The sequence below is a fragment of the Corvus moneduloides genome, chromosome 1, assembly GCF_009650955.1.
Source record: "Corvus moneduloides isolate bCorMon1 chromosome 1, bCorMon1.pri, whole genome shotgun sequence".
In the NCBI taxonomy this organism is placed as follows: domain Eukaryota; kingdom Metazoa; phylum Chordata; class Aves; order Passeriformes; family Corvidae; genus Corvus; species Corvus moneduloides.
In genome coordinates, this window is record NC_045476.1 from 143,547,765 (window position 1) to 143,570,627 (window position 22,863).

Sequence of the window (22,863 nt, forward strand, 5' to 3'; positions counted from 1 at the left end):
TGAAGATGTGTTGTTTTTTCTCCATTAAAACTTTAAAACTTGGTATTAAAAAATGTCAGAATATGAGATTAGAAAGCTGAAAAGATGATTCATCACTGAAAACTGAGCATTAGAATACTTAGTATTGAGAATGCTGACTTTTAAAATTCTGACATATCAAATATTGCTTCTTTATTTTACCGTAAACACTTATTATTCCAAATCTTGATTGCTAGTCCTGGGACCAGCTCTCTAGCCTGACCCTTCTGTTGTTTAAGTGTTAAACTCATTTTTTGCAGGAGAACACCTGAAGCTACTGGGGAAATTTTTGTGTTGTATGTACCCCAATTTACTTACTTGGGTACTTTTAATCTGAACTTTGGCACCTTACTTCCTTCTGCATTGCTGCAAGCAGCAGCTGCCTCCCTGTGGCTGTTCTGCAGAGCTGTGATCTATGCATTGGCTGGATGGAGTGCCCAGGCATTTTTTAGGAGTTCTAGACTGACTTGCACTAGTTTTTAAAGCAGTGGGACATCTGCATTACACCTTAGTGTACAGGAGTCTGGTTTTGCCAATGAAAAATTTAGTAACTTTGTATTTACTAAGCAGTTTGATGTGAAAGGGGCAACAATGGGCCAGTCTTAAGAGCACTGACCTCTTAAAACTCTTAAACACTGAAATATTTTGAAAGAAATTGCCTTCCTGTGGCATGGTCAGTGTTTAATTCCAAATTTGTGCTCTTCACAATAATACAGGTTGCATATCAGTTTAAGTATTTACCTTCACCTTGTTTGTTTTTACTTGTCCCTTGAATAGTGAAACATTTTGCAATAGCTTCATGTGAGTGAGAGGTGGTTTTAAACTATCTTTTATTATTGAGGACATCGTAATCCAAATGTCTCCTTTGAACAGACTAATTATAACATAATTGTACAAGTGATTATAAAGGCAAATGCCAAGTCCTGTGGCACACTGCTGATTAGGGGAGGAAGAATAACTTTTGACTTGTTTTGTAATAGAACCTTACTATTTTGAGTTACAAATGTGTCTGGAATTTTGATATGTTTCAGTAGTTAATTCTGCATTCTTTGTTGTTGTTAGGAGCTGAAACTGCCGTTTACTTTTTTAAGTGGGCATATTCATGAACTTCGGATTCATGTGCCATGGACGAAATTGGGATCAGAACCAGTTGTCATCACTATCAATACAATGGAATGCATCTTGAAGTTAAAGGATGGTGCTCAGGTGAGAAATGTGATGAATGCTTTTCCAACATTGTGAGGTTCATGAGAATAAGAGCTTCTATAGGTCACTTTCTTGAAAGCCTTCTGAAGAATCTGGCATGTGAAGTTGAGATCCCTTTTATTTCTGAGAGGCTAATATTGTTCTTCTTGTCATGGCTAATATCTTCCTTCATGCTTATTTTTAAACTCTTATTAGCTCTAGCTGTGTTCTTGTAGATGTGAAAGCAACTTAAGAGTGCTCTATTAGATTTTCCTATGATTGAGAAGAAATGGATTTCAAGAGCAGTATAGCATCCTGTGTGTTTCCAGGTTCTGTCTCCCAAGAAGCAGTGCTGGTTGCTTGAGTCAGCTGTATGTGGCACAACTCAGCACTGGGCATTTTTCAAAACTTGTGTTGCTGTTATTGAAGGAATGCTTTGAAGATCCTGGAGTGTAATTAATTTTTACCTTTAGAAGTTATAGTGCTTGCTTGAGTGTACTTGGAAGACTTCTCGTATATAAGGGTCTTCAGGGATTCTTTTTCTTTTAGTTGCTCAGAATATTTTGTGCATTAGGCTGTTTTCACAGGCTCAGGAAAGGTTTCCTTCTGACACGATGAAGCTGCAATATGCACTGGCTCAATTTTTTTCATGTGTCTAACTTAGTTAACCAAAAGTACTTGGTTACGTTAATGTTGAACCTGTGGGGTCTTTTTAAATCACTATGATGCTTTAATTCTAGAGAGGCTTACAAGTTTGTTTTGCTTGTTGGTTTTTTTAAAGCCTTATTCACATTTCAATTTCAACAGTTCTTCACTTACATTAAGGATCATGCAAACAAAAATTCCAGTTTGTGAAAAACTCAAGTGTTTGGTAGGGTGCTTGATGAGCTGTTAACATTTAACATCAATAACTAGATACAAGGCAGCAAGAACATTGGAAAACACTTTCCTGTTATGTTTGGTATTTCTTGTTATATTCTTTTACAGTTACAGAGCTAAGAGGCTTTTTTGCTGGAGTAGAAATCTCTAGTCCTAGCCACCCAGAGAGGACATGCTTGTGTTTTGTAGTTACACTTGATCTGTGTGCATATATACACACCAACAGCCAAATACTAAATATTTTTCCAATGTCAAGGTAAGCTTTTGAGACCAGATGTTCCATGAGAAATGTGTTTTTGGAAGCAGCAAATTACAACTAATTATGAGTTGCAGAAAAAGATTTGTAGCCCATGACTTTGTGCAACCCAGAACTAATATTTGATATGGGACCTTGCAGATGGCTACTGCTGGAATGATCAAATTTCCTTCTTGCATGGTATTTGAAACTTAAATTTTGTGGTGCATACATCAAAAGGTCAAGTGTCATGAATGTAAAGCACTCTCAAAACAAGTATTTGTTACAGATGTTTAAGATTCAGAGGCAAGAAAAGAGTTTTGAAAATTGCAACTGACATTTGAACAAATTATTCAGTGGTATGTATGCTCAGGAGGGTAAAATTTGGGTCTGTGCCATAGAAGGATTATCTTTGACTAACAAGAATGTAGATGAAAACACTTTAATAGTGTTTTCTGAGGATATGGTTTAAAAAGTTGACGGGTTGAATTTAATTTTGAAATTACTATTTGAAAGTGTTCAAAGTATGACAGTGTACTTGGCTAAAAGCAATTGTCATAAAAATTTCTGTAATCAGTGAATAAAAAATATGAATGAAATGAAATATTTCTGTGGAAAATGATAGTAAAATGAACTTACAGTGAGTTTAGCACCAGTTGGAACTGTTCTGCCAAGAACTTCATATCAGTGAAGAGCATGATTAGGAAGCAAGTTCAATTTGATTGAACTTGTTCTCAAATTGATTGGCTTGATCCTGTATTTCCTTCCTCAGGTGAAACCTCTAATGAGCACATGCATAATTTCACCTGAGCAAAAAATAAAGTTCTTGACCTCAACTTAGTGAGATGTGGTTTTTTTTGGAGAGGTGCTATTTCAATGTTTCTGTTGAAGATATGTGAAGATTAAAATATATGGCATTGTTTGAAGCTATTGTCCAGTGGACCCTACAGATTTTGTGGAAAGGAAGAGAGGGTTTTGCCCATGTTTTTGAAGAGTATCAGTTCCCTGGGTGCTTTTGTGTATATATATGCTTTGCTGTGATGCTGTGTCATTGTTAGTTCATCTTCAGTGTTAGTTCAGTTAGCATTTTTTTGTCATTTATTCTTATTGCAGCATCTTCTCAGCTAAATTTGGATTAGATAGTAATGGCTCAACTTCTGCTTAGAAAAAGAATTTTTGCATAAAACTAGAAGTGTTTTATAAGTAGTAATTTCACTTGACGTACAAAATCCAGAATTATGTAGCATTAGTTCTATTTACATTTTGAAGGTCACTGCTTTTCCCCTTTTTCTTCTGTGCTTTTTTCCTTTTTTTCAATTTCTATATCTACATCTAAAAATCAAATGCTAAATATGGCTATTTTATGAGAAAATTAAATTGAAGTGCATCAGGAGCAGAACTTTGCAGCGATTAAAGTGGTGTTCTGTTGAACACGCTTTGTATGTGCACTTTTGGTTATGAGTTAGGTTAATGTCAGTACTTGAAATAGAATTTGGCTGTAAGATGTTTCACATTGCTTTTTGATGTCTGTCAGCCTAATGTAGCTGTGTCTGGCTTTTTTTCTTTCCTCTTGAACTAATCTTCTGCAGCACTGAGTTTTAAGTACGAGCATTTATACTGTTCTCAAATATGGTGGTATGATTTTTAAATATGTTCTTAAACACTTAAATGTGATTCTGAAGTTTGCTTGACTTGTATTTGAGTTAATAGTAATTGACTGTCCTGACACTGTTCTCCATGAGTGCTATGTTTTGTTTTAGAAGGTGGTTAAAGTTCCAGTATTATATTCTTCTCATTACCTATCTCTATATATGAAATCTCCAGACTTCATATAGAGTTGAAAGCGCTTTGTTAAACCTGTGTCGGTTGCTGTTTTACATCCGAGAGGTTTTTTCCCTTTGTCCTGTTGTTAACTCTTTTCTCTTCTGCACAAATTCTTCTTTTTTTTTTAAAGCTATTTGAAATTCTTTGCTCCTTTCTCTTCCCCTCTCCATGCTAAGATATCTCTGTGCCCACGCTAGGGGCTTTAAGTTCAGGTAATGCAAATTGGGAGGGACAAGCCTGTAAGCCCGTGTCTGTTTTCTTCACCTTCCTGCCATTATACCTAACCACAAGACTATTCTTCATGTTCAGCCTTGAGTTCTGTGGTTTTTCATCTTGGAACTGATGCAAATGAGGAGATCAAGAAGAAATGTGTTATTTGTATTACTGCTTCACATTTGAGTCCTTGCCTTTAAGCAGAACACAGTGCACCAGAAATATGCTGATGTATATGAAGGCTCTCTGTACTCCAAGAGTAATTAATTATGGAATTGGGGAAGACTGTGAGGTTGAAGCACTTAGAGGGGCACAGAGAAACCAAGCAGTTTGGATCAGCATACAAACAATTGAGGCATTTCATGAGGCATTACAAAGAAAGTTGTGAAGGAATATAGTAACTTTGTGGAAGCTTTGGAGAACAGCCCACAAGCATGACTGTCAGAATACCAAACACATTCTTACCTGACAACTGGTAGAGACTGCCACCAAAGAATGCTGGAAGCAGAAATTGGTCTTGACCGGGAAATGATTGAGATGGGAGATAAGGTGTGTTGACAGAATATGCAGGACTTGGAAGGTGAAGACAGAAGGCTTGTGTTTGAGGGGTATAGTTATATAAAATCTTTTTGCTTTGGTGGTAAAGTTAGCTCCAGATCTGAAGCAGAGCTTTAGTGTTTTTTTCCCTCACCTGGGTTGTAGTAGTTCAGTCAAATGTGGCTATATGGGCAAGCGGTGCTGTTTTTTTCTATTTGAGTCTGTAAGTCTGCTGTTCTGTGACTGCAAAAATATGGTAAGACTTGAAGTCAGAAGACTTTGCTAACAGTCATTAGTGGCTCACCTTTATGCTCTTTATTTGGTACTTACTTTCATAGTAGTATGTTTAGTTCAGATATTGAGTTTAATTTAAATCTGATATTGAATTTTAGCTCTTGTATGCAAAATTTAAGGTGAAGGTTATACTGAGAATTGCTCTATAGGAAGCAAACTATGTTATCAGCTAGTGTTGAATCATATCAGGTTAAGGATGAATATGAAATTCTTATTAAGCAGCCAGTTCTTGATGCTCTTATTTGTGTTTTAATAGATTAATATAAGAAAAAAGAGGCTCTTAAGTTTGTGTGTGCATGCATACAAATTAGTGTATATATAAGTAACAAGAAAAATTTTCCATATTATTTTGAATTTAAACAAATTGCTTCATGCAAATCAGACTGTAATTTAGTATTTTCCGAAGGTTCAGGAGGGTTTGGCAGAGTCTTTTGTTGGGTTTTGTGCCATTTTTTGTCAAGAACTCCTGTCTGAAGAGTTATGTTTTCTATGAATTGCTTTATGTGTGCAAAAGTGCTTTAGTAGGAGGTTCTCATCTAAGGATATTATCATTTTAAGAGATAAATACCATGCCCCACAAATCTCTTGCAAAAACATTTAGTAAACTTACTCTTTCAATAGAGGAAGTAGTAAAGGCAGGCTGTAACAGATGCTAGAAAAGGCCTTGCAGCATTTGGTTCAGACAGTTTGTTGTCTTTCTCCAGTGATTTTAAATGAGAGGCTGAGGACGAGATGAGCAGCTTTGCTTAAAGCTGGATAAATACTCACATGTTCTAGCTGGGCATGCAAGAGTGATCATGTAATTTACGTATTTTTGTTCCTACTAACTACTCTAATAGACTTCAAAAGCAAAGTATCTGATGCTGTAGATTGCAGCAATTCTGCTTTTGAACGAAATTGTCCTTGTGAATTTGTTCAGAGACTCCTGCTGGCATATTCCTTAATACTCTAGTTGTAGGAGTCCTGCCACTGCCCTTGTGTTGCCTCAGTCTCAATACCTGTCTTGTTTACCTGAATGCCTGTTACTGACATTATACAATCTTAATACCTGTTGTAATAATAACCAGGCTGATTTTAGAACCATAGAATCATTTCGGTTGGAGAGGACCTTTAAGATCATCAAGTCTGTTAACTGTTTTGACAACATCAAAAGATTTCCTTGACAAGAACTGCGTTCAAAATCTGTGCAATTTTCAATATAAAAAAGCTCAAAATCTGAGCTTTTTTGATTTAAATGAATGCACTTTGCATGTTATGAAGAGAAAACAGGGTAAGGGTATGGCCCTGTGTTGGTATAGGTGTTGCAAGTTAAGGAAGCTGCCAGGAGCTGTGTGTACTTAGAGTTTTCACTTCAGCTCCTGTAGCAGCTGGAGCAATAGTATCTAGTGAGTAAATGTTGCCTTTTCTCATCTTGTTTTCTGAACAAGATCTTCTCTGTGTACCTCTTTGTGGTGATGTTCAGACCAAGTTTGTGATTTTGAAGAAACTCCTGGCTGTTCAGGCTTACTGTGCTTTGACCTCTGTAACAGGGTTGTCTCAGAACAAATGGGCTGTATACCTTTTTGGTCAAACTACCATTCTCCTAGAGCACATTAAAAGGAAAATGTGCTACAGCTGTTAATTGGAATGAGAAGAGCACAAGATTGTGTGAGTTGGTAGTAGAATCAATATCCTGTCATGGATCACCAGGCATAGTGTATCTTACATTGGTGAATCCCATGAGATGAGTTTTCCTTTTTCAGAAGCTGTTCTGGCAGCCTAGGTTCAAAAAGTCTACATCTAACCTACATTTAATGCCAGCTTGTCTGCTTTTCATAGTTAGTATGTCTGGGACAGTAGGCATCTCACAAAATATCAAATTATGAACATGTGCGAGCATCACTTTTTTTTCCCTCTCCTCCTTTGTGAAAGCACATCCCTCCAGTGTCCACTGAAGCTTTAGCAAAATTGCCTGTTCTACTTACATAAGGGTTCAGAAAAGGGTTTGTATGGTAAGAAAGAGGAATCTGAGCTTCCAAAATAATGGATTTCTATCACTCTGTTAATTTTTATAATGATTTAAGTAGCAAGCCTTCTGTAAACAATCTGGAATTGCTTTCTCAGAATGTCATCTCACTCAAACTAGAAGAAAAAGGAAAACTGTCTGTGATAGTCAAGCAGGTCCCATATTACAGGCAAAGGCCAGTGCTTGGTATCTATGTATTTGACACTGGCAGGAGACAGCAAATTATTTACTCATATTGTACTTCCAGCGGTGTTTTTAACTCTGCATCAACAGTAGAACATTCTGGTATGAGATTATTTGTCAAGAAGATTTCAGTGAACATTTGAAGAATTTGAGGCATATGAGAATGCAGTGATACCTTAATAAGGAAGATAATGGACACTGGCACAACCAAGCAGCCGTACTTCAGATTGTTAAAGAAATTTCTTTCTCAGGCATTGTGGTGGGTTGACCCTGGATGGCTGTCAGGTGCTCATCAGAGAGTTCTATCACTCCCCTTCTCAGCTAGACAGGAGAGAAAATATAATGAAAGGCTCATGGGTTGAGATAAAGATAGGGGCAGATCACTCACCAGTTACTGTCACAGGCAAAACAGACTTGACTTGGGGAAGTTAATTAAATTTTTTTACCAATCGTATCAGAGTAGGATAATGAAAAGTGAACCCTAATCTTAAAGGTACCTTCCCCCACCACTCCTATCTTCCCAGGCTTCACTCTATTGCTGATTCTCTACCCCCTCTTGACAGTGGCACAGGGGACAGCGAATGGGTGTTGTGGTTAGTTTATCACACTGCTGCCGCTTCCTCCTTAGTGGGAGGACTTCTCCTTGTGCTCCAGTGTCCCACGAGGGACAGTCCTCTCCAATGTGAGTCCTTCCCATGGGCTGTAGTTCTTCATTAACTGCTCCAGCGTGGGTCTGTTTCATGGGATGCAGTCCTTCAGGAACAGATCCCAACAGATCCCAAGTCCTGCCAGCAAACCTGCTTCAGTGTGGGCTTCCGATGGCATCACAGTGTCCTTCAGGTATCCACCTGCTCTGGTGTGGGGACCTTCACAGGCTGCAGGTGGATCTCTGCTCCACCATGGGCTGCAGTGGCATAGCTGCCTCACCATGATCTTCACCATGAGCTTCAGGGGGATCTTTGCTCCATGCCTGGAGCAAGCACCTCTTCCCTATCTTTCACTGGCATTGGTGTTTTCAGGGTTCTTTAGCTCCCATGTCCTTATTTCTCTCTACTCCGGCTGTAGTTGCTTCTGTCCAACAGTTTCTTTTTCCATCTTAAATCTTTTTCCTGGTAATTACCACTGATGGCCTTGGCCAGTGACAGGTCTGTCTTGGAGCTGGTATGGCTTCCATCAGACATAAGGGAAGCTTCTAGCAGCTTCTCAAAAAGCTGCCCCTGTAGATCCCTGCTACCAAAATCTCACCCTGCAAACCCAGTCCAGGCATGAACCAGTGAAGACCTTTGTCCTTCGTACTAACAAACCTCAAGGTTGTAGTCTTATTATCATGCATAGACACCTCATACTTTTGCTGGTGTTTATTTTGTGCTCCTATGTACTGTAGAATCTATTGCAGTACTGGTAGAGAGCAAGAAGTTTCTGCTTTTCACATTTTGGAAGTAAAGCTCAAATTCCTGTTGTCTTGTTCTGTCTGTTGCTTGAACTCTCTAAACTGATGGTTTTCTTTGGTTTGCAAAAAGTGATTGAAAGACTGTCCTCATAATGCAATGCTGGTAGCTAAAAAGCTAAAGTGACATGGCTGTATTATCTTATAGCTGCTATCTCAGTGGAGAACTGCTGTGTAAAACAACTCTTTTTCAGCATTAGTAATGCCTGCCAACTGTTGGGGTTTGGTTGAAACTGTTCAAGGCCTCAGGTTCCCTAGCTGCCTTGTTATAATTCATAGTACTTGATCTTTTAGTATAATCATATGCTTGGTTTGACTTAGGCGTATGGACTAGGCTTCTTGTCATCTATTCCAAGTTGCCTTTTTGCTTTTCTAAAATTTAAGTATTTAAAATTAAGGCTTGTTCAGGGCTTTTTGTTACTATTTGCGTGTATTGGCTTAGACTGGCTCTTTGCCTTTTTAAGGTGTCAGTTGTGTGTTGAGAAACATGCCCTTGCCAAAAAGGAAATAACACTTTTCAAGTTCTAAACAACTCACTGCCCTCCAAAAAACCAGTTTAATTGCCCTTTAAATTCAAGAAGGACAGAAATTTGTTTACTTGTGTATAAATGTGGATTATATACATTAATATCTCAATTCTTTATACACAGTGTATGTGAACTTTCTTTTAACTGCCAAATCAGTGTCTCAGGTTTGGAGTCTGGATTTGGACCTCTCTTAAATGCTTGTGTGGTGCTAGTACTGTATCTCAGTGTATGACCTATCTGTAGGCTGTTGAGAAGCCTTGCAACTGCAGAGACTGCGGCTTCAATTTTTGTCCTTCAGCTGGTGAAGTCTGAGGCAGCCAGATTGAAACGTGCATATCCTGCAACCAAGAGAGCTCTTCTGGAGTCTTGCTGTAGTGTCCCATGTGTATTTACAAAAGTAGGCACTAAATGATTTATATCAGATTTATGGTGTTGTTAGCTTAGTACAAGATGCTTGTTAGGACTTTTGGAGTTTTTTGGTCTGATGTGGAACATCAGCTGGGATTCTGTCTTTCTCAAGTAGCAAGAGGAAAGGATAGTGCAGATGGGAGTAGTACGTGAAGGAATGCTGAGGCACCTAAACGGACAAATCAGTTAGGTGAGAAGAGATTAAAAAAACCTGACGGATGTGAAGGGGAAGGTTGGTTTTTTTGGGGTAGTGCGTGGTGATCCTTTAAGCTTTCATATCTTTACAGGTAATTCTAAATAGATTGTTTAATCAGGTGAGGGTAGCATGCTTACATGAAGAATTCCACTTGTTTGCCTTGGAACACCTGACTAGCTGAGAAATATCTCACTTATTTCGGTGGAACCTTTTCAGGATGCCATATTTTGGAAAGAAGTAATCCTAATTTTAGACGTGTTGCAGTAGTTTTCCATGTATGTATATTTTTTTGGGAATATTGCATAGTGCTGAATTTATTGAATCTGTCATAATATTTCAGACCTAGTAATTTAATGTATTATTATTTTCTCCTATGCTTTGAAAAAAATATTTTCAGAGCAGATTACTACAACAAAGTTACTGCATGGGTTTGTTCTAAAATAGAAGTGGATATGGGGCTTGCTGTTTTCTGAATCAACTTGTATTTCAGCAGAAATCAGTACTTTATGTGACGTGTTTTGGATTTGTACTTTTTAAAAGCCTTGTGCTTTTGGGCAGGCACTCTTAAATTAGTCCGTGTTTCTCACTATTTTTGTTAATTCCCATATTTTTTTCTTATCCTGTTCTTTTACGTGTGTTGGGTTTTTTAAAAATACTTAAACTCTGGGCACTGACTTCCTAGCTAGATTTCTCCTTTCTACTTAGAATTCCGGTTTAACTATAACTGTGCTTTGACTATTGGCTGTCGAAGTTGATTCCTCTTCTTTTTGGAATCTCTTCATTCATCCACGTGTTGTGTAAGTGTATCCTTATCTGATCAGTCTCATTCTACTAAATTATGTATTGAATAGCTATCAGCTGACCTACTGAACTGATCTTTCTGAACTATAGCCAGTGCTTTATTTTTTTCCCAAGAGTTGTGTTTTGGGACTAGAGAGTGTTCAAGACCCAGTGTCTATATTGCAATGCCATGTCGATGCAGTTGGCAATTTTAACATTGGCAACTCAACATGGAGAGTAAAGCAGCAGAATATGTTAATTTTCAAAACTGAGTTGTTTGGGAAATAACATAATGAGAATTCAGAATCTCAAAATTTAGTTTTAAATCAATAAATGGTTATAAACATGTTCTTTCTTTTTTTTTTCAATATTATCTTTGTTGATAGAAAATACTTGTTTTCATTTGCTGGAAGTTGAAGTGTTATGAGCTTGTTGCAGATGGGCTAATGCTTCTGAAAAACAAGAGCTAGATAGCAATCAATGAGACTTTTCCTGGAATGTATTAGGATTAGAGATTTGTTGGCATAGAAGGTGCAAGCTGTGCTTGGGAGTGTGTTCTGACAAGCATTTCCCCATATCTTAGTTGTGGAAACTTGTATATTGTTGAACATACTGTTATCAAGTAGGGCACAAGTCACAGTCAACCCATTTATCTCTCCCTGTCTCTCCCCCCCCCCCCCCATTTTTAATTTCTGCTTCCATAGCATTCTCTAAAACTACTTCTAGAATTTGACTGTAACTTGCCACTGGTAAGTCATGCTCCATTAAGAAAAGAAAAATTGGAAATCAAATTATGTGACCCATAGCTGTTTGACCCCCAGATACGCACATTTCTCTTTATTTATGCACATGAAAACTAATAAACCTATGCTAAATGCCTGTGTTAACAAAATATGTATTATTTGTTTTAACCAAAAGCAGGTGCGTCTCTTCTCAGCATGACGAATCATATTTCTATGCTCATCTCTGTACGAGTTCTGGCCTGCAGTACAATTTCACTCCAGTGAGCTGCCTTTTACACCTTTTGACACTGAGTCTGTACATATCCCACTTTGCTTGTGAAGTAGTTTGAATGTTTACAGTTTCAGTAGCCTTGCCCATGTGAAGGGGAAGAGTGTTTGTCTCAGAGGAAGCCCATGTTCCTCCTTTTACTCATTTAAAACTGTAGTTCTTTATTTTCTACTTTGTTGTTCTAGATTCCTTTGCTTGGGGGATTGTGATGTTACTTAACAAGTGAGGCAGCAGCAACGACACTTACCTTTTGTACGGCGCTGCTATAGGAGCTTGTTCTCGATACCTACCTTTGGGTGGGTGTATATATGTGTGTATGTATTTATGCCTTAAAGACAACTTCCCATCTGACTTTTATTTCATTATTGCTTGATAGTAAGAAGGAACAGTTAGGACAGGAAATACAGATTACACTCAGTACATAGGTAAACAGTTGTTTTGCATGTGTTATATAATTTCACGTTAATCCAGTTAGTAAGGCACTGAGAGCAGGCAAGAGCCATTTTCTGATTATTTTGTGGGCAGGCACTGTCACACATGCCCAGCTGAATGGTAGTCAATGTATATTTAACTTGCTTCCCTCAAACAAAACCGCTTTTTTTTTCTCTGAAGTTCTTTCATGGACCTGTCTTCACACGTTCTGTGATCACTAGAAAACTGCAGACCCCAGACTATTTTACACTACATAGTACAGCTATACTCTGGAAAGTTCAAGAGTGTGAATGTTATGGTTGTTTATAAAGCAAGTCACCTGACTATGCTGTGTGGCAAGAGGAGATATATATAAGAGCTTTCTAGGCTGCAAAACGAACTTGGAAACTGAATGTCAGGTTGAACTCCTGGCAAAGCACCAGTTAGAAAGTGAACTGTTGAAACGTAAATAGTTTTGTTTTGTTCTGTATCAGCTATGATAGTATTCAGGAATTTTTCAGTGAAGTGGCTGTGCTGCTGGGGAATTGAAGGAATTACATACAGCAAACCAACATCATAGCAAGGAAATGGATGGCATAATTTAAATATTAGAGCAAATGCAGCATTGAGCGATTTAATTTGTATTTTAGAACTGTGGAGTATGTTGTGGGTCTCAAAATTGTGGATTTGAATGTGAATGCAATAGAATTGCTTTTAGTGCAGCTTAACATGCTATATTGCTGGCAAAAATCCCAAATAGTCAACAGTTTAGTAGGTAAAAAAACCTACTAATACCTCTAACTAATGCTAGTGATTTGCATATGCTTATGTATTTCAGATGAGTTTACTTGTGTTAAACTATTTATTGCCTCTGGGATATGTGTGAGTACAAAGAGGGTTTGTCTGTCTAGATACATGAGTTTTCTAAAATCTACTTTGAGTGCTCATGTTCAAGAAAACGTTGTCAAACTGACTGGTACCTCCAAAAGGTGAGAGGGCTGTTGGCTGTTCAGGTCTTCTGGACGTTCATTCCTGACACAAGTCCCCTTGAAGATAATTCTGTGGCTTTGTATGTCATGCTTTTATTATCACATCAAAGTTAGCAGGAAAAAATAGCACATCATCTTGCCAGAAACTTATGTGTTAATACATAATGATTTTTGAAATATGTAAGTAACCTAAATGCCAACACTTAAAAAGATAATTACAAGTGTTCTATTTGTAAGTTTATGTATTGGGAGACTATCCATGGAGACAGAGAGGAGGGTGATACAAGAGTTCATCTATTTGAGGAGCTGTGCTGCAGGATAGTCCTGGACAAGAAACTGACTGAATTAGTTTGTGCTAGCCAGCCAGCAGATCTGTTCATCCCTGCCACAGCCCCTTTACTTCCCTTTGGTGTATACAAAGCATTTGGAGAGCAGAAGCTGGTGTATCACTGATGAGGCTGAATTTGCATTTGCTGTTAGGCAGCTCAGGGTTTAAACCTACACCAGCTGCTTTTAAAAGAAGGTTGCCACAGCATGTCTTTGCTGTTCATGGTGGTACACCAGGTAGAAAAGGTTGTTTGGTTTCTTTTTTGCTGTGGTTAATTTGGTAAATTAGTATTTGGGAGTGATGTCATAGTATGTATTCCTGAATATTGGAAAGGAACCCATTTGCACAGGAGCAGAGACTGACAGTGGTTGCTGCAATGTAAGAGTTGAAACTCAGATACCACAACATTGCTGATTTATTTTCCAGAAAATAGGTTTACTAAGACAAATACAAGTACTAACATGTGAATTGTGTATTTGTCTTTATAAAGTACAGACGACCTGTTCTGATGTGTAGATACAGTTGTATAAAGTAGAAAGATTAGTAGTAATCCCTGTCCATTTACTGATCTTTACTCAACTTTTTCCCTGACCTACTTACAGCAACGAAATTTAATGTCAATAGTCAGTGTCTTTGTTCCTAGGTACAGGGAAAAAGGGTTTATATATCATCTTTGGCATAATTCCTAGAAGTTTAGGGTCATATTCTGATTCAGCTTTCCCAGTGTAGGTCTGGACTACTTCAATTGATTTACTTTGGAGTAATTCCAGACTTATCCTGATCCAGCTAACATCAAATCAGGACCCTACAGTCCAGCTTTGTTTCATGTAGTTGGGTGAAGAGTTTGGATTTGTGTGGTTTAATGGGGAATGAGGTGAGGTAATGCATTTAAAAATATGTCCTTGGAGAGGAAGTAGTTTTTCCTCATTTGTTGATAGATTAAAGTATAGATAAATTTCTTGGAATGTATTTTGGCTCCTCATTACAGCTGAACCTACTATTTGAGAACGGGCATGATTACAGATTTTGTAGTGGAAAAATCCTGTAATTTGTTCACCTTCAGTAAAAGCATCTTAAAATTCCAAAAGACAAAATACTCTTAATTCTTTCAGTACAAACTATACTCTGACATTATAGCTTGCTCTTTTTGGAAGGAGTAGTATTTTCTCTAAAAGGGTATAATTGGATTATAAATTATTAGATAAAACTTAAGGAGAAAAATTCCCTTTATTCACCTATTGCTTGTGGCTTACCTTGCAATACCTGCACTTGAAGAGTGGCTCCTGCTAAATAATTGATGCACAACTGATGTAGATTGTGTTTTATTTTGAACACTTATGGATAATAATAAATTCAGTCTCAGTGAGAGTCACTTCTTCCAAAAGAATGGGTAAATGTTTAGGTATAAATGTGTGCTTTCTTTTCTAAGGAAAAGTCATTGTCTTTCCTCTTTACAGGCCGTAGAACCTCAGGGAAATTGTACTGTGCTACTGGCAGTACTCTGGACCATCTAGTCTTGCTCCAACTGTTCTAAAAGTGTGAACTTAAAATGTAAATGTTTATTTCTTTGCCTCTGGAGAACATTGAACAAACTTGATTCCTTTTTTGAGAAACATGAGTTTTTCTTCTTCCCTGTCCTCTGGTGTGTTTTAATGGTTCTGCCACTGACTTGCTGAGAAACTGTGTTCTGAGGCCCTCACCTTGGCTTCAGGGGATCCACTTGGCTTCCTTTACACATGCGAAGTTCTACAGAGCCCAGAATGCTATGAGGTGTTATCCTTCATTTTCAGTTAAAGTGCTTATGTATTGCACCTAATTGGAGGATGAACAATGCAAAACTGCTTTTCCTTTTTTATTTTATATACATAAATCATTCTTCTGGAAGTTTTTGTCATGTAAGGGGTTCTATTGATTTGAGTTATTTAATTTGCAGGTATTTTCAGTTAAAGCTGAAAATGTCTTCAGGTTTCATCAGATATCAAAGCCTGTTAGGCCTGTTAACCTCTCAGCATTATTCAATATTTCAGATTAGTTTAGGGTTTCCAGAAATGAATTCACATCTGCTGCAGCAGCAGTAGTGTGTAATTACATAGAATTAAACCCCAAGATCATTAGTCCTGGTATTCTAAAAGTGTGTTGGTAATGCAGGACTACTTTTTAAAGAACCACAGTGGTTTTCCATGCAGTTCTAGGAGGTGAGAGGCCTCCTGATCAATGCAATCAGCGTTGCTCTGCTGTCTGCTATGGGGGAGCACAGTAGACAGCAGTGTTCCAGTCCTTGGGTGGGTGGGCTGCTTTCAGGTTTGTTTTTTATTCCCAGTGGCAGAAGAGTGTCATATTTCACAGCTTCTGGAACACTTTCTGTAGGTGAATATCATCTGGATTGTGTTGTATATGTGTGTAGTTCTGCTGCCTTCTGGAAATCTCTGCCTTCCTGTATCTCTACTGGATTCCAGGTGTTTAAGTTTTCTACCCTGCAGCTTTTCCCCAGCAGGGCCTGATGAAGACCTGAGAAAGTGGGCAGACAGGGGTTTGCTGCTGACTCCATACGATTCATTCAGCCTGTTCTTGATGGTCCTCTTCCCATCTGTTCCTCAGATGTGGACAGTGATGGTGTTGTAGGATAAATGCATTGTTCTGGCAGTGGGAAGTGGACATCTTTCTTGGAAGCTCTTCAACCCTTTTCCCAGCATGCATTTAAAGATGGGCTTATTATATGGTGAGGGAGAGGCTACAAGCCCCCTAGATAAAATGGTTGTGGGGAGCACACTGTCTGCTCCACTGCAGTCATCTGGTGTGCAGCTGAGATTCTTAGGAGAGGCAGCCAAAGGGAACAAGCTAGATGAATTGTCCTGCCACACTGCATATGGACTGTGGGTTATGAGTTGTTCATCGTAGATATTTGCTTATGATCCTTAAGAACATTAAGATTTTGCAGTAAAACTTTAGAAAAATACTTAACAGCATGAAAAAAATCTGCTTAAGCCACAATGAACTCTCTAATTCTTTTTACCAGCCTTTCACAAAGAGAGAGCATCTGGTGGACAGAATAGATCAGAGTCCTGAGTGCATATGCTAGTGGTTTCATTGTCATCAACAGACACTACATTTTTGTTGATTTATTTTGTGCAATGACTAAAACTTCATTTCCTGCTCTGTTAAGGATGTTCTACTTTGCTTGACTTGTACAAAAATGAAGTATGGTTGTTGTATCCATATAAAAGTTGAAAGCAATTGCATGGCATGGAGTTAATGGTGGACATATCTTTTATCTACCTTATGTGTATGCACCAGTTCTTTTCATCTGAAATCCTCTAGTTGTTGATGATGCTAAACCTTCTGCAGTTAACTTTCCCTTCTCAGGACTGTAATCTAAAGGTCAAGATACTGTAATCTATTCTTCATTTATTGCATATCAAAGAGTATTCCTCTCATAAATGTGGCTTATAAAACTTTAGTTTATTACCCATATACCAATTGTTTAAGCACTTCTGTTCTCAGTCAAGTAGAACCAAGTGAACTGTTCATGTAGTTGTAGGAAAGTCAGAGAATCACTTCTACTGGTGTCTGTATAACCCATCAACTGGGAAAAAGAATATGCTATAGCTGCTCACTCATTTTACTTCTGGCATTTCTGATGAAAACATAATTTCTGTAAAATGGTGGTTTTAGTGTCTCTTGTCTTGGGGAAAAAAAACCCAAACAAGATACTGCATTTGGAACAGCGCAGGGCAGTATTTTTCTGCTTGTCAAAGCAGGGCCCTCATGTTCTTGGTCCTATTCAATATTGAGCTGTATCTAATTGAACAGCTCCTGTGTTGTGTGTGAAGTGTAGCTTGGATGTCTGGTTCTCTATTCTGGACTGTGTTCCTGGCTGTGTTTCCTCAGCAGCATTGCTGTCTTTTTCTCTGAAGCACCTAATGAGGTACATGAGGTGCCCTGTAACTACGGTTACAGGGCACCCCCAGGGAGATGTTCTTTTGGAGGAAAGAACTGGCTACCCTCAGAGCTTGTGTGTCTTGTGGCTGCATTTTTTTTCAGGTGAATGTTTTCTTGTGTATGAAAACAGCAGAGTTATTTTCATCATACAAAATAAAGTTGTGCTGTTTTCAGTAATGTTGGAAAACTTTATTTGAAACAGAAATAGCAAACTTCAAATTCTAAGAAATCAGAAAGTGAACTTTGATGTGTCCAACTAAATGTTTCTTTTTGCACCACTTTTCATCTTGATCTTGTACTAAATGCAAGTATCAAGGTTGTGAAACCTCAGGAGCCTGACTCAGTGAATTGGCCTGTATGTTAGTATCTGGTGAGGGACAGACTTGCCTCAGATTTGCCAGCTCATGAGCACTCATCTTCCCTCTGGCTGTGCTGGACCTGGCTAGAGGTTGATCATTCTGGCCCACAGATTCTTAGTTTAGGATGCAAGTATAAGATTCTGACTCTCTTTAAGGGTAAACTGCAGCTAATTTGAAACTAATACTAAATGTCTTTACACATTGTTCAACCAATCTGATGATTATACTAATACCAGGATCCTATCCTGTCCTTGGCACCAGTGGGATTGGTATGAGTTCTGTGAGTGTTGCTTGTTAATAAAAGATGGATCATGGCTCTTGAAGTATTTTTTATGATCTGCTGACACTGGTATTTCATGATTTCAGATTTAGTAGGCTTCTGAATTCTCCTGAGTGGAGAACAATCTGATGTGCTCCCTTCTCATCTTTTGTGGGAAACAACTTGTAGGCAGTTTTCTGGCTCCGGAATAAATGATGGCTAGTGCCACAAGGAGAGAGAAAGCTGAGGGAATTGCAGCTAGCAGTTATGAAGCAATCCCCTGCTTGTGAGATTCCGCTCTAACAGAAACATTAAGGAAGCATGGTGTGGTGGGATTGAGCTTTTTGAGTGGTGGTGGTGCCCTTCTTCTTTCAACTTCATCCTGTCCTGCTATGCTTCAAAAGAGTTAAAATGGCATCACACATATACCTGTTCCATTCTTGCCACTTCCTTCTGCCTCATCTTAAAATGATCTTAATGGTTCTTTTTTTTTCTGTCCTAGTGTTTTTGATCCCTGTTTTTATGATTATAATATTCTTGGATATCTTTACCCAGTTAAAACTCCTAATAGTGATACTTGTGTCTTTAACGTGTCACACACTAGTATTTTATATTTTTGTTTTTCTATTTGAAAAAAATTATTTCTTGGATTTGTGCAAAAGGCTCGCTATATAGGCAGAAAGCGAGGACATAGGTGATTGTTCTGCTCTTTTCAGTTTTCATTCCTGTCTCTAAGGAGACATGTAATGCTTTAAGTGATTTATAAAGTAGCCTTATAAACACATTCAGGTTATAACAGCATTATAACTTCCTTCGTACGTCATTGTTTTCATCACTGGACACTCTTGTAATGAATTCAAGTGTGATATGATTCTTACATTTATACTGACTTGGTGTAATTTCTTGCACCAATCACATCTTGATATTTGTTTCTGTTCTTGAATATAAATTCATATCAGGTCTACTGCTGTTACTGAGTAAGAAAGGGTTTTATTCATGCAGGGTTATCCTCTTTTTTCCTGCAATTTAAGAAACACAAGTATATTCCCAAACACGTAATTTGCCTTTGCTCTGGTTTTGGTTCACTGCAATGTGCAGCCTGTTCAAAAGAACAGGGACTTAATCTGTGTCCTGTTCTGATTCTGAAAGGCACCATGTATGTAAAAGCAAATACTGAAGTGTGGTGCTACTTGCTTTTGACTATATACTGATTAATCATAAAGATCCTAAATGAGCATCAGACCAGTCTTGCATGGTGTGGAGATTTTTTTTTTTAAATTTGTGTTTGCACTATGGTTTCAGATCTTGTTTTAGCAATGGTAGGAGAGCAGGCAGGAAGACGTGGAAGGGAGGAGAGCAGGAATGCTTATTGACATCCAGGTCAGCTCATGCATGTAGCAGTTTGGTAGGCTAGGACATTATCACAATTATTCTTAGGAGATCTCTCAGGTAGTTAATCCTGTTTTCAGCTTTCTGTTCCCCATGTACTTCAGATCACCACTTGCTGTCATACTTGCTGCTTTGTAAGGTGGTGTTCTGCTGCCTGGGCTTATTCTTTGCCTTTCCAAACTCTCCTTCCCTGCTTTAGCCACCTCTTTCATTTGACAAACTCACAGTGCTTCAATTGCTACTTCATTTTGAAGGTTAATATAGATTTATTGGAGCTATTGCATAATTGATTTTGTTTTAATTAAAGGAGTGTGAGACATGAGTAGTAGAAGCACACTCCCTGTCAGAAAGCCAGCCCTTAGAAACTTCTGCAGTCCTGAACCAGTTTCTATAAATATTTGCTCTATTCAGAATCCTGATCTAAACTAGGCTGAAAATTAGCATAGGAACTGATTAGAAGACAAAGGTAAATTTTCCCAATTCTTACAGTAGTTGGAAATGTTTATTTCTTTAAGATTAATGAGTCTTAAGGATTGAGAAGTATTTATCTGATAGAATACATTATGTACTGCTGTCTCTTTGAGTCTAATTTTATGTGATAAAAATTCAAATTTGGATTCTATTTGGATGAATCTCATAAATTTAAAAAAGTGAACACTTGCATGCTTTCTTGTGGAAGTTTCAAAGTACTTGCATTTGGTTTGGTAGCAGAGGTAGTGTGCATGGAGTTTTTTGAAGTTGGTATTTTTTTTCTGGCAGTAAAAATGCAAATAATAGTTGTCTTTATCTTCTGTTCATAAATGAAATTGTTTATAAGCTCTCACATTAAAAAGTTTTTAATGAATACCAGTTTATTTTAGGAAAAATTGCCTTTTCTTTACCCTCTTGGGAATGCTACTTTTGTCATGTTTTTCTCTTTATATTTTGGGAGCTTTAATTTCTAAAAGAATGCTATTTCCTGTACTGCTTAAATATTTGATGTTTTATCCAAAGCTTCTTTTATATATATATATCTATAAAACCACTTTATACTCTCGCTAGAATGTTAAATATTTAAGACTGAAGTCAATACATCACTGTAATGTCATGCCATTTATGATCCATTTTATTAAGCCATTGCTTTCCCAGTCTCTTAATTAAAATCACCCCTTTCATGAGAACAAAGCTATATACTCCATTTAACATAGAGAATGGTCATTTGTAATAAGAATTTAAATAGAAATTTAAATGACAAGAGCTATGTTAAATGCAAATATTTTTCTCTGCCTTTTTTTTTCCTTGCTATAGTCTTAAGACTTGGAGAAAAAAACTTATTAGCAGTAATGTACCTTGGAATTTGGTTGAAAAGAGGGTTGACGGTGTGGTTTGTTTGTTTATTTAATTATTGTGTGTATGAGGCTGCAGATATTATGTTCCCACACATCGAGTTCCATTATCAGTAAATCAGTTCTTTTACTCCTGTATAACAGCAGCTGAGACAATCTTCTAGCTATGTGTAAGTTGCTGGAAAAAGTCCCTAATAAAACTGAGCTTATCAGATTTTGAAACTAGTCTCTAGTGCATGTAGATATTCAGAGACAATTGAAGCTAGCTGCCTGTTGGTGTTTGCTCTGTGGACAGCTCATTTTTGTTCTTGCTGGGGCGGGCACTGCCTTTTGTAGAGTGTGCAGAAGGCTGCTTGTCACTGTATGAGATCAGCTTGGGGACAGCAGTATTGTGCTTCACTGCCCATACTGTAGCTGCTGAGAGGTCTGCCACATCCTTGTCTCCCACGGTTGGCCATCTCATCCCCTGCTGTCCATGGCCCTTCCTTCACCTTGTCTGTGGCCCAGCAGCTTCTGTAGTTCTCAGAACTTGTGCAGTTTAGTAGCTTTACCCAGTGTGTTTCACTGCTGTGATATGTATTGCTCTTAATGAAATTCTGAAACCAATAGTTTGTTTGGCCAAAGATAATTTTGAAAGTACTTAACCATTTAAATTCTGTACTTAGTGGCATTTATGCAGAATACCGTGTGGGTAGCAGGTAGTTTTATGATTCTCTGGGGGCCATGGTTTGCTATAGCTGGTTTTGTTGTACTCTTATTCAATAAATGTTTTACTGAATATCTCATAACAAGCTGCTGTTAGACACTCATGGTGGTATTTTGTAATATTGCTACAATAATCCACCTGTATGGATTTCAGCAGAATGCTTAATGAATTAAGTCTCCCCCTACTGCTGGCCTCCCCCCCTCAGTTGGAGAATGTCCCAAACTCTGCCTGAAAGGTAATACTGGGGCAAAGTAACTGGGAAACTCAGGCTCCTTTTGCCTGAGAAACAAAGCTTCTTCCTCCAGAAATAAAGGCCGGGAGGGAGAAAAGGAAAGCTCAAACCTTGCTAGATATGTAGAGGTAACAAATATACCATTCATTGCTTATCTGAAATGCTTTAACATAGCTTCTTCATTCTACTTATATTGTCTCATGTGGTTCTGTTACATCCAGTTGTTCCTGTGTGTATCTGAGGTGCACACTGGCACCTGGTTTCTGAACACTGTGCTGTGGGATATAAAGATGGTTTAAAAGTAGTCATCTAAATTACTGTACATTAGTATGGAGAAAAACCTGTTTCCAATAACTTTTATAGGTCTTGCAGTATTTATTATATATCTAGTAATAGCTGTGTATGTAATTGTCTTTATATGATCAAAATACATTATTGGACATACTTTTACATTCAGATGCCAAATTAAAATTTACTGTCAAATGTGAGTGAGGTTTCTTTTTCCATTTAATAATGCTGGAACTGAGATCTACCACTGTGTGCAGTTCCACTTAGTATTTTGTAGTTGATTGAAGTATTGCTGCAAGATGTTAATGGGAATTTTCTCATGCTTCTTGGTTTGGCTGTTGTTCAGAGACTAGTTTTCATAACTTCTTCCAAACTATTTCAGTAAACTTACATATTTTATGTATCATAAGCCACTTAGTAAATTTTGATCCCTTTAAAATCTTGTAGAGAAACAACCACACATTTGAGTTTTACATAGCAAAAGAGATATATCAGAAAGAGAATATGGGCCATGTCTACTGTGTTTTTTTTCTCTTTCTTAGATTAAGCCAGGTGACTGGCCATGCCATGATTTACACTCTTTGAAGGCTATATTTTCTTTTTGTGGTAAAGATGCTTTTAAAAAAAGTACTTTGCTTTTTGTTTCTACCATTTTGCTTTCATTTTCCTTTGTATTTTGTCATCATTGTGGTATCTCACTTCTATTTCTGATCATCTGCTAGTTTTGGCACTATTATTTTTTTTTGGCATTATTCAGTAGTCAATGTTGGAATAAACAATTATTGAAGAAGCTTCCTACCGTCCTGGATGAATAGGATTTTAACACCAACAGGAGCTTTTTGATCATCTTCTTACAAGAAAGTGTCTATAAATTGAGCTAATTTTCCCTGAGCTTT

The 22,863-nt window shown here is 37.7% G+C and overlaps 1 protein-coding gene across 9 annotated transcripts in view; it reads left to right on the forward strand.

Moving 5' to 3' along the window:
• The window catches only part of VPS13B (vacuolar protein sorting 13 homolog B), a 436,966-nt gene that overhangs the window by 8,399 nt on the left and 405,704 nt on the right, over positions 1-22,863 (forward strand). For all 9 annotated transcript variants that reach the window (XM_032130187.1, XM_032130207.1, XM_032130170.1 and 6 more), the window contains exon 3: positions 1,081-1,224. In XM_032130187.1, coding sequence (XP_031986078.1) covers positions 1,081-1,224 — 144 coding nt within the window. The remainder of the gene's footprint in view (positions 1-1,080; positions 1,225-22,863) is intronic.